This window comes from Sapajus apella, unplaced genomic scaffold (genome assembly GCF_009761245.1).
Source record: "Sapajus apella isolate SASKATOON/1434 unplaced genomic scaffold, GSC_monkey_1.0 scaffold45, whole genome shotgun sequence".
NCBI classification, from domain to species: domain Eukaryota; kingdom Metazoa; phylum Chordata; class Mammalia; order Primates; family Cebidae; genus Sapajus; species Sapajus apella.
This window is the reverse complement of record NW_022436985.1, coordinates 2,876,787-2,893,069: the sequence shown is the minus strand read 5'-3', so window position 1 is coordinate 2,893,069 and position 16,283 is coordinate 2,876,787. Positions and strand designations below refer to the sequence as shown.

General features: G+C 45.3%; 1 protein-coding gene across 2 annotated transcripts in view; it reads right to left on the bottom strand.

Moving 5' to 3' along the window:
* Positions 1-16,283, bottom strand: part of UNC5C (unc-5 netrin receptor C) — a 393,986-nt gene that overhangs the window by 11,889 nt on the left and 365,814 nt on the right. For both annotated transcript variants that reach the window (XM_032239558.1, XM_032239559.1), the window contains 2 exons: positions 6,836-6,985; positions 4,772-4,936 (listed from right to left, as the gene is read on the bottom strand). In XM_032239558.1, coding sequence (XP_032095449.1) covers positions 4,772-4,936; positions 6,836-6,985 — 315 coding nt within the window. The remainder of the gene's footprint in view (positions 1-4,771; positions 4,937-6,835; positions 6,986-16,283) is intronic.

Sequence of the window (16,283 nt, the reverse complement as noted above, 5' to 3'; positions counted from 1 at the left end):
GGCTGGTATGAGGCTGCAAAGGTGACCCTGTGGCGCACGGAGTGCAGCTGGACGTGAAGTAGGGCCGTTCACCTGTGCTTCCATCACTCCACAATGCCATCTCAGGCTGCCCCGTCCTTGCCGTGACTTGACCTGACTCATACTCTCCTTAGATAGAGTCTGAGCACCACTCACTATTTATTTCTCCTGCATTTCTAAGGATGCACCTCTCACAGTTCTTCTGCCCTTTCCTTGATCTCTGTCAGGCAGAGTCCTCAAAGCCTGGTCCAAAAGTCCTGTGCCCTGGGGCAACCGTGGGTAGCTCACCCTAGGCGTCAGGCCTGGAGGCCTCCCCGGTGCCTCCCAGCTCCTCACACGCCGTGCACATCGGCTGTGTTGACAGGTTACTGCCTTTCATTTCTCACGTGTCTTATTGGTGAGAGTGCATCATCCTCAGACCTCTGTGATAACACTGCACCCCACACACCGAGGCTACTCAATTAATTTTTGTGAAAACGAGAGAAAACATGTTTTCTTAGTGCAGAAAGAAGATGAAGCCAGTCCCTGATAGAAGCCGTAGACTAGTGTGTTGAGCTGCCGTCCAAGTAAAAGTGGCTACGGGTGAGTTTCTCCTCAGTTAAATTCTGAAATGAGGCCAGTTGAAGATAGGCATGGATCTCGGGAAGGCCTGCTTACACATTCATGTCATCCCCATTTTCTTGTGGATAAAGAACTATCAGCATTTCATGTGGGCATTAAAGTCCTGATCGCTTTCTCCTGGCTGCTCTGCCTATCATGTGTAGATGGAACAAGCGCAATAGGCATCATTTCTTTGTCTGTCTTATCAAGTGGCTGACAACAGCCTTGAAGGTAAAAGTAAAATACATTTATACGTTTACATTTCATCTAGTAATTTCAGTTGCTGTTAGTTCTTCCTTTACTTCCAGGTAAAAATAGAGTTTACTCTCACAGAACACTTATTTCAATAATCACTTATGATATTGGTATGATCGGTCTTTGATATTATGATATCTTTTGTAAACATATGACTTTTTTCAAAGTCAGTCAAACAGCTGCCACGGGTGATAACACACATTTTCAGGACTCCACAGCCCTGAAACAACTTTCTATTCTGATATTTAGACTTTTCCTAGTCACTTAGAAAAACTAGATTTTCCCCATGGTCATTTTGAGCAGGTTATAGAAAGCAGAAGATGTAAACAGTTGAAATGGCTGTAGCAGAGTGATGTGACTTCGTACATTCATTTAAAATATTATTTGTGTATACAAAAGTGCTATGCATCACGACTTAAGAGGTTATAAAATCTACCAAATGTAAAAATTATAACTGCTTTTATTACCTATAAATCTCTTATTAAGGTAGAAGAGGTCTCGTGCCGTGGCTGACGCCTATAGTCCCATCACTTTGGGAGGCTGAGGTGGATGGATAACCTGAGGTCAGGAGTTCGAGACTAGCCTGGCCAACGTGGAGACCCCCATCTCTACTAACAATACAAAAATCAGCTGGATGTGGTGGCACATGCCTGTAATCCCAGCTACTTGGGAGGCTGAGGCAGGAGAATTGCTTGAACCCAGGAGGCAGAGGTTTCAGTGAGCCAAAAATCGTGCCACTGCACTCTAGCCTGGGCCACAGAGCGAGACTCTGTCTCAAAAAAAAAAAAAAAGATGACTGATACTGTCCCCTAAAACTGCACCTTTTTTCAGGGTTCAAAGCCTTCAACTAAAGCAATGTGATAAACAAATTTGGGGATACATGCTACCTTCTTTTCTCTGGGAACTAATTTTTGTTTATATTTCATTTTCATGTATTTATTTATATAGTATCTAAGTTTTATTTTTGTGTTTATTTTGATAGATGGGAAATCTGAAACCTCAGCTGATGACAGACCCCACAGATTGAAGCAGCAAAGTTGATTCAAGAGCCCTGTTATCCTTATGGCATCTATGGCACCAACGAAAATGGTGACCATAGATGAAGCATGTGCTTTGGGCCAAGTTCTGTTTAGAACCCTTACTAACATTCTCCCATTTAATTCCCACAACAGGCCCAAGATAATATTCTATACCAGTTTACACATGGAGAAACTGAGGCAACAAAGGATTTAAGTAATTGACCATATCTCCATGTAACTGTCTACTTGGGAATTTCCCATGATGGACACCTGCCTGTAACCGGAACAAAATAGAAGATGTGAAAAAAATTATAAATTTCTCTCTCCTCTGAACCATATTTTTTTCTGGAGATAATGGGAAGCTTCCTGGTTACTCTGTCTGCACTTGTCTACAAAACAAAAACCAAAACAAAAAAAAAAAGGAAAAAAAAATCTAGTATCTTCTTTTACATTTTGACATTCATTTGCGCCAATACATTTAGCCTTCCAGACATTTTCCTTCTTAAACTTCATCTCTGTGAAATTAAAGCCTTTGCCTCTAGTTAAGGAATCTCTGGCCAAAGCACCCAGAAACAATTGGCTGGCCCTGGAAATAATCAGAGTAGATGCCACGCACAGCCTGGTCTCTGGGGTGGGCAACAGGTCCTCTGTCTGACAGGAGAAGCCAAGGGCTGTGTGGCTTTATAAATGTCGACGGGTGAGTACACTGGGTGGTGGGTGGCTGGAGGGAGGGGCAGCACGTTTCTAGCAAGTCAGCTCATTCCTGGGAGATAGGACATTGGAATGGGAACTGCAGCCCACTGCCATCTTGCCCTGTGACCCTAGGAATGAGCCCTGTTCAGAAGAAATAAATCACAAATGGATCCTTTTCTCTACTTATGGTTTGTCAATCATCTTGTACCCTTTCTTGGAGGTTTTGATGAGGAGCTGGGTCCCAGAACTCTCTAGAGTCTATTGTTCTTCAGCTCAGAGGCTTCCTCTCCAACATCAGTACCCCCATCCACACTCCCTCCTCTGCACACCCAGCACCCGCATTCAAATGCTAACCACAACAGTGGGATTCAGTGACCCAGAAGGAAAAGCCACAGAGTGCCCCTTAATCCCCAAAGTCATCTTGACTCCGCTCACTTCTACCCCTCCCTCAGTTAAATATGCTTGTCTGTCACACACGGGCAAATGCCTTCAACATCACTGAAGGCCAGTCTCTTAGAGCAGACTGCCACCAGGTTGCAAAAGAAGTAATCTCTAGGTTTCCACAAGAAAGCAAGCCCTTAAATTGTGATCACACTATGCAAAACTGTCCTTTTTCTGAAGGGCGGTGGCAGCCCTGACGGGGGAGAGCATGGAGCTGCTCTCTTTTCATTTGTGGCTGCATCTGATCCACCTTTTTAACACACAGCCAATGTTCACGCAGAACAGAAAGCAAGCATCAAAGGACCAGACCTCCTCACCCCCCTCCAAAATTCTGCAGCCTTTGTTGTCACTGGAGCTGGGTGGTTATTGAACTTTGCAGACCTGCTGGGCCTGCAAAGTGAAAACACCCTCCCGAGCCAGCAGGGGTGGTGCTGTGTGCCTGGGAGATAGGGCTGCGCATCCGAGGGCCGGCGGTTGCCATGGCACCCTGACACCGAGATCATTCCTTATGAATGTCACCGGGGGCTGTGACTAAAGTTGTTTATGAGTCAAAAGTCTCATGAAACTATGGGAGGAAACGATGACCGCACCTCGGCGGGCTGTGGGAAAGAAGGATGGCGTGTCGCGGAGGCTGACGCGCTTTTCTCCTGGCTTGGTTTGCTAAGGAAGATGGTCTTTAAATACGACATGTCAAGCAAGACAAGCTGAACATGCTGATATTTCATTCGTTACTGTGCATGAGACAACGAGGGAGAGGTAGTATTTTAAATCATATACTGGCTCTCTGTCGCTTTCACATGTGACAATCTTGTGCTTTGTGGCTTAGCACGCAGCACGGGGCTTAGCTCCATGAGGCCCAAAAGAGGCTGCCTTCTGCCCATTTGGCTTCTTTTCTTCCCTTTGTTCCTCCCGGGCGTAAGGTTATCACTTTTTAAGCCTTTGGATCCAAGGTAACATATAAGGAAGGTCATGGGCACCTCCTCTTTTCTTAAGGAGAAGTTTTAAATAGTAGTGATCACTATTATTTCTGTAATATGGACACAGGGAAATGGCCAACCACAGAAGTATGTGAAGATCACAGCAAAGGAAGGCAAAGCTGATGGCCACTGTGGAAGGGGGGATATGGAGACTCTACTTCTATTTCTGGGATATTTCCCCCACCCCGGAGGAAAGTGTATCTCTTTTTATATTTAGAGAATGATAGATGAGAGAGAAAGGAGACCAAGAGATTTCTCCTTTCTTACTCTGAATGGAGAAAAGGGGAGAAAGAAGAAAGAGGGGGCAGAGAGGCCCCTCTCCCTTCTTCCACCCCACCCAATAGCACGTGATGAGGGGAAAGGGAGGAGAGTTCCTGAGAAGGAAGCAGAGAGGGAGGAGAGATGGATGGAGGGTGCGGGGAATGTGGGACGCTAAGGGAGGTATGGGGAGAAGCTGCTCCATGTGCACGCTCCCTAAATTAAACCTTTACTTGAAATTCAGATCTGCTTTTGAAAGTTAGAACATAACTCTTAAAATTCATCTCAGAAAAATTGACTTGTTTTTCAAAGAGGATTCCTTCATATATATTTTTTTTCTGCAACTAGCTTCCCCTGCTTATTAAAAATATTATTCTATTAACAGAGAGGATCTTTAAAAGCTTTTCAGGATTTCCCATATGGCCTACATTGAGATACCATCTTAGCCCACACTCTCTCCTCCTGAGGGTCACCCGCTCCCCTGATTTCAGACAGACAGGAGCTGCTTACCTCTGACACGGTGCAGTTGAGCTGGAAGATCTGCCCTTCTCCTTCCACCTGCCGCACGCAGAGTTTGCAAACCAGCTCCACTGTGTTCAGGCTAAATCTTTCCAGAGTGAAGGTGCAGTGCAGGTTTCTTTGAGACCCACTCCAGACATGGTAAAAAGGAATTTCCTAAAGGATGTAAAAGTGTTAACCACAAATGAAGGACTAATACCAAAAATGACTTGCAGATGATCTGCTGCTAGGCATTCTCAGCACCACACCTACTGCGTCATTCAATCCTCACAACAGCCCTGTGTTTAAGTACATACTGGCCCCTTTTCACATGAAACGTTTGAGGCCCAGAGAGGTTAAATAATTTACAGCAAATCACACAGCAAGTAAGTGGCAGCGTTGAGATTCGAACCTAAGGAGTCAGGCTCCAGAATCCATGTACCTAACCAGTCTGCCACATGTCTCTAATTTATAACAAGAGCCATTGTCAGTGATAAACAAGAGTTTATAAAATTCCCAAAATAAAACCTGCACACACCAGCCATTGCTCATTAACAGAATCCCTGTTGTGACCTTCTGGAGAAATGTAAAGCAAGTCTAAAGCATGATGCCCTGACGCGCCCCCTTTCATGCTCACACCCTACTCTGCGCAGGGCAGGGGGAGCCAAAACCACTGCAAGTGAAAACTTCAGACTCGATTAGCTGCCACAGAAAAGTCCATGGCACCAGGCATTGAACAGACTAATTTCCTCAAAGTATAGACCACCTTACAGAGCCTATCCTAGAATCAGTTTTCAATAAAGGAAAGAAAAGGTTGCCACATAAAAACTGGAAGAGTGTGCTGGTAAAAAGCAGCGGCTTCGGAGCCAAATCCAGTATAAACGGGAACCCCTTATTTCGCTTACTTGGTAATCAAGGACAAGTTACTTAATCTTTCCATTGCTCAGTTTTCCTATCTGCAAAAGAGTAAAAGGGTTTCTCATTCATAGGTCTGCTGGGGTTAAATGAGATATACCAACGTATAAAGAGTGTGTCTGGCAGATGGTAAGCATTCAGCCAGGCTAAGCTTTAACTAATATCATATTATCATTAAAATAGCATTTTCTTATAATCGTGTAAAGGAAATTACGTTTAAAACAGGGAGATTTGTGGAATTCTATGACAACTGCAACACAAAGGGAAGAAGAAAACAAAGAGTACGTACTGGGTAAGTCAGAAGCTTTCTGTCTCCATTAAAGACTGAGCTATGCATAGATCTGGTTGCAACCCCCACCGTTAACAAACCAGTAGGCTTGTCTCCCATAATTCACATGCAGGAACTTGACCAATGAGAGTAAGAATGGAGCCTGAAAATCTTCCCATCTTCCAGTATGTTCATGGACTTATACCGGGAAACAGCTACCCGTTCAACCGCAATGCTGGGGCTTAGGTTGAATTTGCGTAAATATAAACGTGGATTCACAGCTCTCTAAATATGTCTGCATATGAGGCCTGCAATCCCATCACAGCAGTCTTCTCAGAGCTCAGGCTGACGGATGGAGGAGGGGAAAATTCCTTGAGGGTCTAGTGATTTTCCCCCAGGTGCATACAATGACACGTGGGACCAGTATTTTCTTGCCTGTTATGTAATAATATCCTGATTGGGTTTTACTTTGACATGCTATTTCAGTTCTCTGAACTGGGGTTCCCTCTGATTTTTCAATGTAATGGTACTGGTCTAGGAAGGCATGGAATAAAAACGTCCTTCTGCTTGTTTCTGTGAATGCATTTGAAGCTGTTTTTACCCATTGATATGAACATGTAGTATGAAAATTGATTGAAATGATGGATTTGGAAGTCTTTCATTTAATAAAAATGAAACAATGATAGTATATTTATTTAAAGGAAGACTTTTTAAAAAGCATTCCTTCAAATATTTCTGTATTTCTCAAAAAATCTAAATAACCCCTAACTATTTTGGAGAAACAAGAATGACATATGATTAATTTCAAGGAAGCAGATTTCTTATATCTATGTAATTTTAGTCCTCTTTCTTGGAGCTGTCTTCAGACCTACTGTTCGGTTTGGGAACCTTACCTGGTATTTAGCCAGCAATTTGCTCTTCCAGAGGGAATGGGCGATATCGTGAATTGACAGGCGGAGGTTGTGGGTGCTGCCTTTAAAATGAAGAGCCTTAGGTTCTTCTAGGAGCTGTCCTCCCATCTGTCTCTCAAGATGTAAAACTTCCTGTAATGACATGCCCCAACCCAAGCACGTTATCGAATGGCACCACTTCTGTCAGCTCGCTCATTGAGTACGTTTCTTTACTGCCTCCTGAATGGCAGACAGAACTTGGGCAACGCCATGAACACCCACTTTTGCAGCCTTGAGACCCTCTAACTAAAACCCCTCCTGTTTTATACAGGGCCAGGCCCTAATAATAAACGATGTTTTGGCAAACTATGTCACACTGCCATGGAGCAAATTCAGTGGAGTTTGCCCTTCCCTACTGATGAGGAGAGTACTTCATCAAATACAGGGAAGTGACATCAGAACTCACAACCAGAGAGCCATAAATTAAAGAAAACATAGGCAGAAATGTAGACAGACTGCTAAGAAATTGGATTTTCAGTTAAGCTTTAGGAAAAGGGACAAATAACTAGAAGAGATACTCATTTCTTGGACTTGATAAAACCAACCAACAAATAAATTAGAACCTGTTTTAGACATTTAGTTCAATCTCATAGTTTCTTCAAGTACAGAAATAATAAAAAATTTTGCTTACAATGATTTATTGCATAATTCCCGATTATTAAAAAAATTTAGATTTGTTAATTATATGTCTATTAAAGGAAAATATTCTGATACAGATTAGGAAGGTTTTAAACACCAAATATGGAAATAAACAGTTATTCAAATTACATTTTCAAAAGAATACTTTATTTCTCGAGAATTGTAGCTGATGAAAAAATTTGCTACATAATTTATTTATACTATACAGATACAACATGAAGACAAATTCTATATATACTTCCATTTCTCAGGCTAGTTAATGGGAGTAAATGAAGCATTTCCAAATGCAGTTGTAATTATCCAAACAGCAGCAAACCATTAGTCAACAATGAACACATTATCTTGGGTATCCTCTGCTGTCTGAACCATCCCCATGCATGTTACTACTCTCAAGTCTTAAAAGTTTTATATTTTTTATTTTTTCTGACAAAGTTTCGCTTTTGTTGCCCAGAGTGCGAGTGCAATGACACGATCTCGGCTCACTGCAGCCTCTGCCTCCCAGGTTCAAGCAATTCTCCTGCCTCAGCCTCCCAAATAGCTGGGATTAGGGGCATGTGCCACCAGGCCCAGCTAATTTTATCGTTTTAGTAGACATGGGGTTTCTCCATATTGGCCAGTCTGGTCTCGAATTCCCGACCTCAAGTGATCCACCCACCTCAGCCTCCCAAAGTGCTAGGATTACAGGTGTGAGCCACCATGCCCGGCTGCCATAAAAGTTTTAATGGGGTTAGGAAATTTGTGACCCATTTTAAAATAAGGGTCCAGGAATATATGGATTTTATAAAAAAAAACACAAGATATAATTTTTTCTTTGGTGATATTTCAATAGAAAGCAGGGAGTTCAAGAACACAGGTGTTCATTCATATTGTAACATTCATCTACTGGGTACCCACCAGGGTACCAAGCACAGGTGAGTCACAGTCGACAATTTCAGGCATGAGAACCAGACTGCCTCATATTCAGAAAAATGCATCCACCTTGCATTTGTTGAATGCATTGCAACTCAGGCACTTGTAGAGCAGTAAATGTGGTGCTTATCACCATCACTGATTACATGCAAACAGATCATTCCAAGATGCTGCGTTAGTGGTTCTTAGCATCCATCATCTTTGGGTGAGGCCACTATTCTGAATCATGCAAGCTGCTGAAAGGTCCTATAAAGTGTCAAAAATATTAGGATAATGTGGAATGTGGTTTCAGACAGGGTGTCCTCTAATTAGTGTCTAATGGAAGAGATGAGGCAATAACACACTGACAGACAAGTGTGTGGTCCAGCTGCCTGAGAGTATTGACCTGCTACTTAACGTTGCTGGCTGATGAGTAGCTATGGCTTGTGACAGGAGCGCAAGCAGTCAGCCAGCCCCAGCCACAGTCAGCCAGCCACCTGGATACATGTTGTGTCATTGTGCCCCTAGTCTGCTGTGCCTGAGCTCAGCAGGCTCTGAGGGTCTCCCATAGGCTATACAAACCCATCCAGCCCTGAGTCACACATGCTTCTCACAGAACGAGGCACACCCCACCCCACCCCACTCCACTCCAGACAAGAATCCAGCCATGTGGAAGTGGAGAAGAAGAAGAGAAGTGAGGGTTAATTGCAGTTTCTTCTGCTTCAGCAGGAAGGCATAATGAGCTTATGTTGATCATGTTGGGTGTCTAGCATAATAGAGAAAGCTGATGTTCCCAGAGAACCTGGCACCTGACAAATTCTAAAGCTAAAATGATGTTTGTTTATAAGCCATTAGAAGAAAAGAAACATAATTAGAAATCTTTGAGATTACAGTCATGCCAATCAATCAGCTCCAGCTTCTTTCCATACGCCCTAATTATCTCATCAAGTCGTCTAAAGAGCAATCGATAGTAATTATCTGATTACTATAGATCTTCATTATGTCGAAATTATCTCCCTGGGATGTCTAAAAGAAGATGCATTGTATTCTGGGAGGTAATTGTACCCAACAATGTATAATCCACACCCCATTCCTACAATCAACGTAGACTGCCAGAGGATATGAAGAGTGGTTATCAGTTTTCTTGGCAGGCAGGACATTGAAAAAACCCGAACTGCCTATTGGCCATGACCTTGAAGTCAGGAAATCTAACACGGCGTTTTGAGTGCAAAGTCTTCATTGAAGTCAGCCCAAGAATCAGGTTCAGTTTTTCGTTTCTTCACCAATGATCTCAAAAGTCACAGTACAGAATTCTCCCTAGTGGGGAAAATGTCTAGACTGGCTTGGAAGAGCCCTTTTTTGGAGAGAAAGTATTAAGTGCCATTTTAAAGACAGTGGGGCCACAGAACAGATTCCTTCCATATTCTTAAGTTCACCATCTCTCCATCAGCTAGGAGCGACACAAAGCTGCAATGCAGAGCTGGAAGGAACCTGATTTTTTTCTCTTTTCCAACTGGACAGAAACCCTGGGGAAAGATAAACTGCCCATCAGGACACATCCATGCTTAGAGCAGAGGCTGTAAACATGTTTGCCTGCATAGTCTACCAGTCAAAACACTGGGCATGGGCTGGGCACGGTGGCTCATGCCTTCAATGCTAACATGTTGGGAGGCAGAAATAGGCAGATCACAAGGTCAAGAGATCGAGACCATCCTGACCAACATGGTAAAACCCTGTCTCTACTAAAAATACAAAAATTAGCTGACCATGGTGATGGGCACCTATAGTCCCAGCTACTCAGGAGGCTGAGGCAGGAGATCGCTTGAACCCGGGAAGCGGAAGAGGTTGCAGTGAGCCACTGCACTGCAGCCTGGCAACAGAGCAAGACTCCATCTCAAAAAACAAATAAACAAACAAACAAACAAACAAACAAAAAAACAAAAAAACATTGAGAACATGTATTTATAAATTACATATCTCTGTTATCAGTATGTTAATATATTACATTACAAGATAAACATAAAATCAAAAATACATAAAGTTCTGTGTTAATCTATGCTAGCATAAAGCTAAGTACTAATACTGGTTGTTGTTTTTTTTTTTGTCCCTTTGGTTCATTGGGCCTGGGGTGTGTGAACTCCGTATTGGAGACGGCTAGCTCAGGCAGCTCGTCCTTCCACTGGTCCCTGGGGAAGAATTCAGCCCATCAGCCAGGGATTCAGTCACCTTCCACACTGAAACTTAACATTCTTTCCCACAACATGCCAACTGGCATCACTGCACTAAAGATGTTCATGACATAGGAAAGCATAACAGAAAAAAGGACAGAACCACCACCAAGGTGTGAATTAAAGACATCTCAATCAATCATTCCAACTCTGGAAACAAGTATAATCTAAAACCACACAGGCTCAGGAGCCGACTCGTCGCATATGGCAAATCTCAAATAGAGTTCTGTGTGAGATTAGAAGAAGCAAGCCTGCCTGAAAGGCTCATCAGGCTTTGTCTTGTGTTGTTGCCGTTTTAAGTGTTATAATTTGAGATTTACTCCAGCAGATTCCACTTAAAAATATTCTGCAACTTGTACTTCACACTACTTGATTTTCTGAATTCTTTGCATGTGATCTCAGTTTGGTTATTTATATGATACAGATATATAAGCGGACAGAAAAATAGCAGATACACAAATTAAGATATGGCTTTACAGTTCAGTGTTTTCCTCTGCTCCTTCTTCCTGGGAGTATTCATTCAACATCAATGAGACATGTTAGGCTGCCAGGAACCACGTCAGGTCTGGGGCACACAGAGAAGTAAGTCCCCATCACTGCCGTAAACTGCTCAGGGGCTGATGGTCCACCGGGGTTGGGGGGGTGACCTGTCAACGCATAACCACAACAGTGTGCCCAGCTCTAAAACCACTTCCAGACAGGCTGCTTTCCAATCACAAAGTTTAGGATATGTCACATACCTTAAAAAAGAATAAGAACAAAATATATTTAAGGTCAAAAGCTTTAGGAAGACTTAAGAGAAATATTGTGAGCCTGGAAAGAAATGCTATTTAGTTAAGGATGAGGATCTTCTGGCCTCTTTGTTCCTGGAAACCTGAGTGTCGCTTTCCTTTGCAGAAGCTGTCCTTTCTACTGCCTCAGTGGCCTGGTCTGGCTCTGCATGAATCCACCTGTTGCTTTGATGAGCTTTTTTTTTGCTTCTGTGAGAAGGGAGACAGTTTCTGACTTCCTTTTACAGTTGTTTGTTTCAAAAAAATTTTTAGAGACCTTCTTTGTCGCTCTGTTGCCCAGGCTGGAGTGCAGTGGCATGATCATAGCTCACTGCAGCCTCGACCTCTGTGCTCAAGCAATCCTCCTACCTCAGCCTCCCTAGTACCTGGGACTACTGGCTCATGCCACTGCACCTGGCTACTTTTAAAACTTTTTGTCGGGACAAGGTCTTGCTATGTTGCTAAGGTTGTCCTTGAACTCCTGAACTCAAACAAACTTCCCACTTCAGCTTCCCACCTAAGTGCTGGTATTACAGGCATGAGCCACTGCATCCAGCTTCCCTTGTGCAGTTCTATCTGCACCCCTTTAACTTTTCCTTGCAAAAACACCCTCAAGAGTAGGTCATCAATAAAAGTGTCTCTAGCCCACGGACTACACATGTGAACCATCAGAGTCACCAGAAGCAGGCTACTGCCTCAGAGCCCAGTGTCTGCTGGGGATCTGAGCAATCCTGTGGGAGGGTCTCTTTCCCCGCTGCAGGCACTGCCTCCAAAGCAGTCTGGCTGGCCCTGAGTGAGGGCTGTATTGATTCAGGAAGGCTGTGAGGGATTGCTCCAAAGGCCGGAACAAGAGATTCCACAGTAGAAACAAGCAGCTTTCACAATAACCAATTAAACCAAGACATTATCCATGCCAAGCCATTAGCCCGGGCCACTTAAGAGCCACAATAAATCCAGGCTGTTTTAAAGGCTTGTGTGCACAAAGGAGGCACCTCTGGCCTGTACCCAGAACGCTCCCAGGCTCTTAAATGACAGGATCTCCCCTCATTAAGGCCTGACAGAGAGGCAGGAGGGAGGATGCATCTGCAAGCCAAGCCACTCCTCCACTCTGGTCTGTCCAGCCCCCGAGTTTCTCACTCTGCATTATGTCCGCATTAGATTGCACGTGAGTTAGATGGATCTGAGTTAGATTGCATCTGTGCCTCATCCGCTTCTCTTATTTTCTCTCCACCTGTTCCTTCCATGCCTGGGCAAATTTCCCTTAAGTATCAGGCTCACAGCTATCGCTCACTGGGAGCCCCCAGGCAACAGAGTGGCATATACTTGAATGCTTTGAAGTACATCTATACAAGTATGACAACTCTGCCCCCAGGGTCCGGGCTGAAGCTGGGTTACAGAGCCCTGCAAAGTGGTGACTTTATGCCAAGAATTATGAGGTACTAGGGCCCCACAGCAGGTCTACTGGGCTAGTGCTCCTGGCCCTGGCTTTGTTGCCCACATGCTCTGCTCGCCCTCCCCACCAATCCCAGTATGTGTTCACCACCTCCTCTATTCACCTTCCTCCCCTGCTTACCCTCCTGCCATGCTCACCTCCTCTGCTCGGCCTCTTCCTGTGTTCACTTCCTCATCTGCTCACCTCCCTCCCTTGTGCAACCCCCTCCTCCCCTGTGCAACCCCCTCCTCCCCTGCTCACCCTCCTCCCCTGCACTCACTCTCTTCCCCAGCTCACCCTCCTCCCCTGCATCCCCTCTTCCCCAGCTCATCCTCCTCCCCTGCACTCACCCTCCTCCCCTGCTCACATTTCTCCCCTGCTCACCCTCCTCCCCTGTGCACCCCCTTCTTCCGCTGCTCACCTTCTTCCCCTGTGCACCCACCTCCTCCCCTGCACACCCTCCTCCCCTGAACACCCTCCTCCCCTGCACACCCTCTCCCCCTGAATACCCTCCTCCCTTGCACACCCTCCTCCACTCACCCTCTTCCCCTGCACATCCTCCTCCCCTGCTCGCCCTCCTCCCCTGAACACCCTCCTCCCCTGCACGCCCTCCTCCACTCACCCTCTTCCCCTGCACACCCTCCTCCCCTGCTCGCCCTCCTCCCCTGCACACCCTCCTCCCCTGCACGCCCTCCTCCAATCACCCTCTTCTGCTGCAAACCCTCCTCCACTCACCCTCCTCCCCTGCACACCCTCCTCCCCTGCTCCCCTCCTCCTCTGCTCACCCCCCGCCCCTGTTCACCTCCTTCTCTGCACACCCTTGCCCTGCATAACAACTTGTCCCTCTTACTTCAATTTCCCAATGACACCACCTTCTTCCTCAAGGCATTTGTTATGGCTTTCAGTTTTTCAAGGGGTGATTATTCCTATTTGTGGATTATCTAGCCCATAGCTTCTTTCTCTCCCTCTCTGCCTCTCTCTTGTTTAGTTTCCTGCTTTTCTGTCATTCTTTTCTTTCCCTTTTCAGAAACTGTACAGGCTAGAGAAAGGATGAAAGAAATGATTAAAGTTGAGTCTCATATAACCCACTGAACTCTTACATGAAGGGAAGGATGGAAGGTGGTGAAACGCAGGCTGTGTTTCACTCTGTCTAGCTTCTTTCTTTACATTGTTTCTGGATGTTATTTCTCCATGCAGTCTTCATTTTTGAGAGAAACACAGAACCATGGGTTGGCTGGATTTACTCTGCCATGAAGCCTGGCATCAGCACCAGGGACATGAGCAGGTGGAGGTAGCTACTGAGGGAAGGTCACTAAGATCCCTACACAGTAAGGACCGCACAGAAGGCAGGAAGCAGAGCAGTGGCCAGCCTCTCTCTCTGGCTGTTTTTTGGTCTGGTTCAGCTATCTGGCTGCTGGAGACAGAATTGCTGTCTGCACTGAAGCCAGCACAGGAGGCTGAGTTGTACTGCGGCAGTGCCCCCTTCACCTTGATTCTGGGACACAGACACAAAGAACATACCAGCAAATGTGCAGCATGTCACACATATGAAACCTCAAAAGGCCAGCCCTCAATGACTGTCCTGGCTGGTGCTTTAAAAAAGCCACATCTGCCATCAGATTTCGTGGGATCTGCCTTTCTTCTGTTCATTCTTTAATCCTGTGTCGAAAACCTGCCCTTGTCATTTGAGGATGAGAAATCTGTCTCTTTGCTATGGTGGCTGTCACTGCTGTCTCTGTCACAGCTGTGGGGGCCTGTACTCCACCAAGGCAGAGGCCAAAAGGAGCGGCCATCCTTCTCTCCTGTTTCCTGCCAGCTTTTCGGCAACACTGCTCTCAGCCCCCCACGTGCTGTCTCCTCCTCTCCGGTGGCTTGCGGGCCTCAGGCTGCTGAGCCGGGCAGTGGAGAACATCTGACTGTCAGCCCAGCCTCTTCCACCTGCTCGGGTCGCCCTCCCTGGCGCCCAGCCTGGCTTTGCTCCTTTCCCTTCCTGTGTTCACGCCAGGGTGCTCTGCTCTCCCCTGGAGTTTGTCTGCCTTACTTCTTCTCTAATAATAACAAGGCTGGACCCTGGTGCCCATGTGCAAAGATCTCCCCATCAAGGCGCTCCATTTCTAGGGCTCTGCCTGCTGTTCCCACAGCTGCTGTGGCTGCGGAGGCTTGGTCTGAGCTGCCACTTCCAGCCTGCACAGTCAGGGCAGTTTGCGACACTTTTAAAGCCAAATGCCAAGAGGTGGCACTCAGGCGAGCAGCATGTCACTTGTCTACCCCGGACATGCTCTTAGGGAAATCATTCTCTCTCATATCCATGCATTAGGAATAGGACTTTTTAGGTTTTTCTAGGACTTGTGAAGTCATCTTGTATTTCTTTTCACCTGTTAACACACTATTTTTAAACTTCTGTATTAGTTTTCTTTTCTTTTTTTTTGTTTTGACAGAGACTTGCTCTGTCACCAGGTTGGAGTGCAGTGGCATAATCTTGGCTTAGTGCAACCTTCACTTCCTGGGTTCAAGCGATTCCCCTGCCTCAGCCTCCTGAGTAGTTGGGACTACAGGCATGCACCATCACACCCAGCTAATTTTTTCCCCTATTTTATTAAAGACAGGGCTTCACCATGCTGGCGAGGACAGTCTCAATTTCTTGACCTCTTGATCCACCTGCCTCCCAAAGTGCTGGGATTACAGGCATGAGCTAGTGTGCCCGGCCACTTCTGTATCAGTTTCCTATTGTTGCCATAAGAAACCATCACTAACATAGTGACTTAAAATAATGCAAACTGATTATTGTACAGTTCTGGGGGTGGGAGTCTAACAGACGTCTCGTTGAGTTAAAATCAAGGTGTGTCAGTGGGCTGCCCCCCTTTCCAGAACCCAAGAGGAGAATCTGCACTTGGTTTTCTCCACCTTCCAGGGGTTTCTCACATTCTTTGGCTCATGGTCCCCTTCCCCTATCTTCAAATCCAACAATGACAGATTTCTCTGAGCCTTTTACCATGGTCATCTCCCTTTCTGATCATAGCTGGAAAAAGTTCCACCTTCAAAACCATGTAATTAGACTGGACTCACAGAGATGGTCCAGGATAATCTCCCCAAATCACACAATCATATCTGCAAAGATCCTTTTGCCACATAAGGTAAAATACTCACATATTCTGACTATTAACGTGTAGACCTCCATGGGCGGGGTGGGGGGTATTTTGCATACCACAACTTCTATTTTCTTTCTTTTCTCTCTCTCTCAAAAAGTAATTTCAACATGGCAAGTCATTTCTAAGACATATGATAGACCCAGGGCCAGATTTTATAAGATGATAAAGATGGGGTAAATTTAGAGGCACCAAAACATCCCTTTGACTAAATGTCTGACCAACCAGACTGCTACCAAACCTGCAACTCACCCACAGTTAGATTCCAGTTAGATTTAATATCTTCCT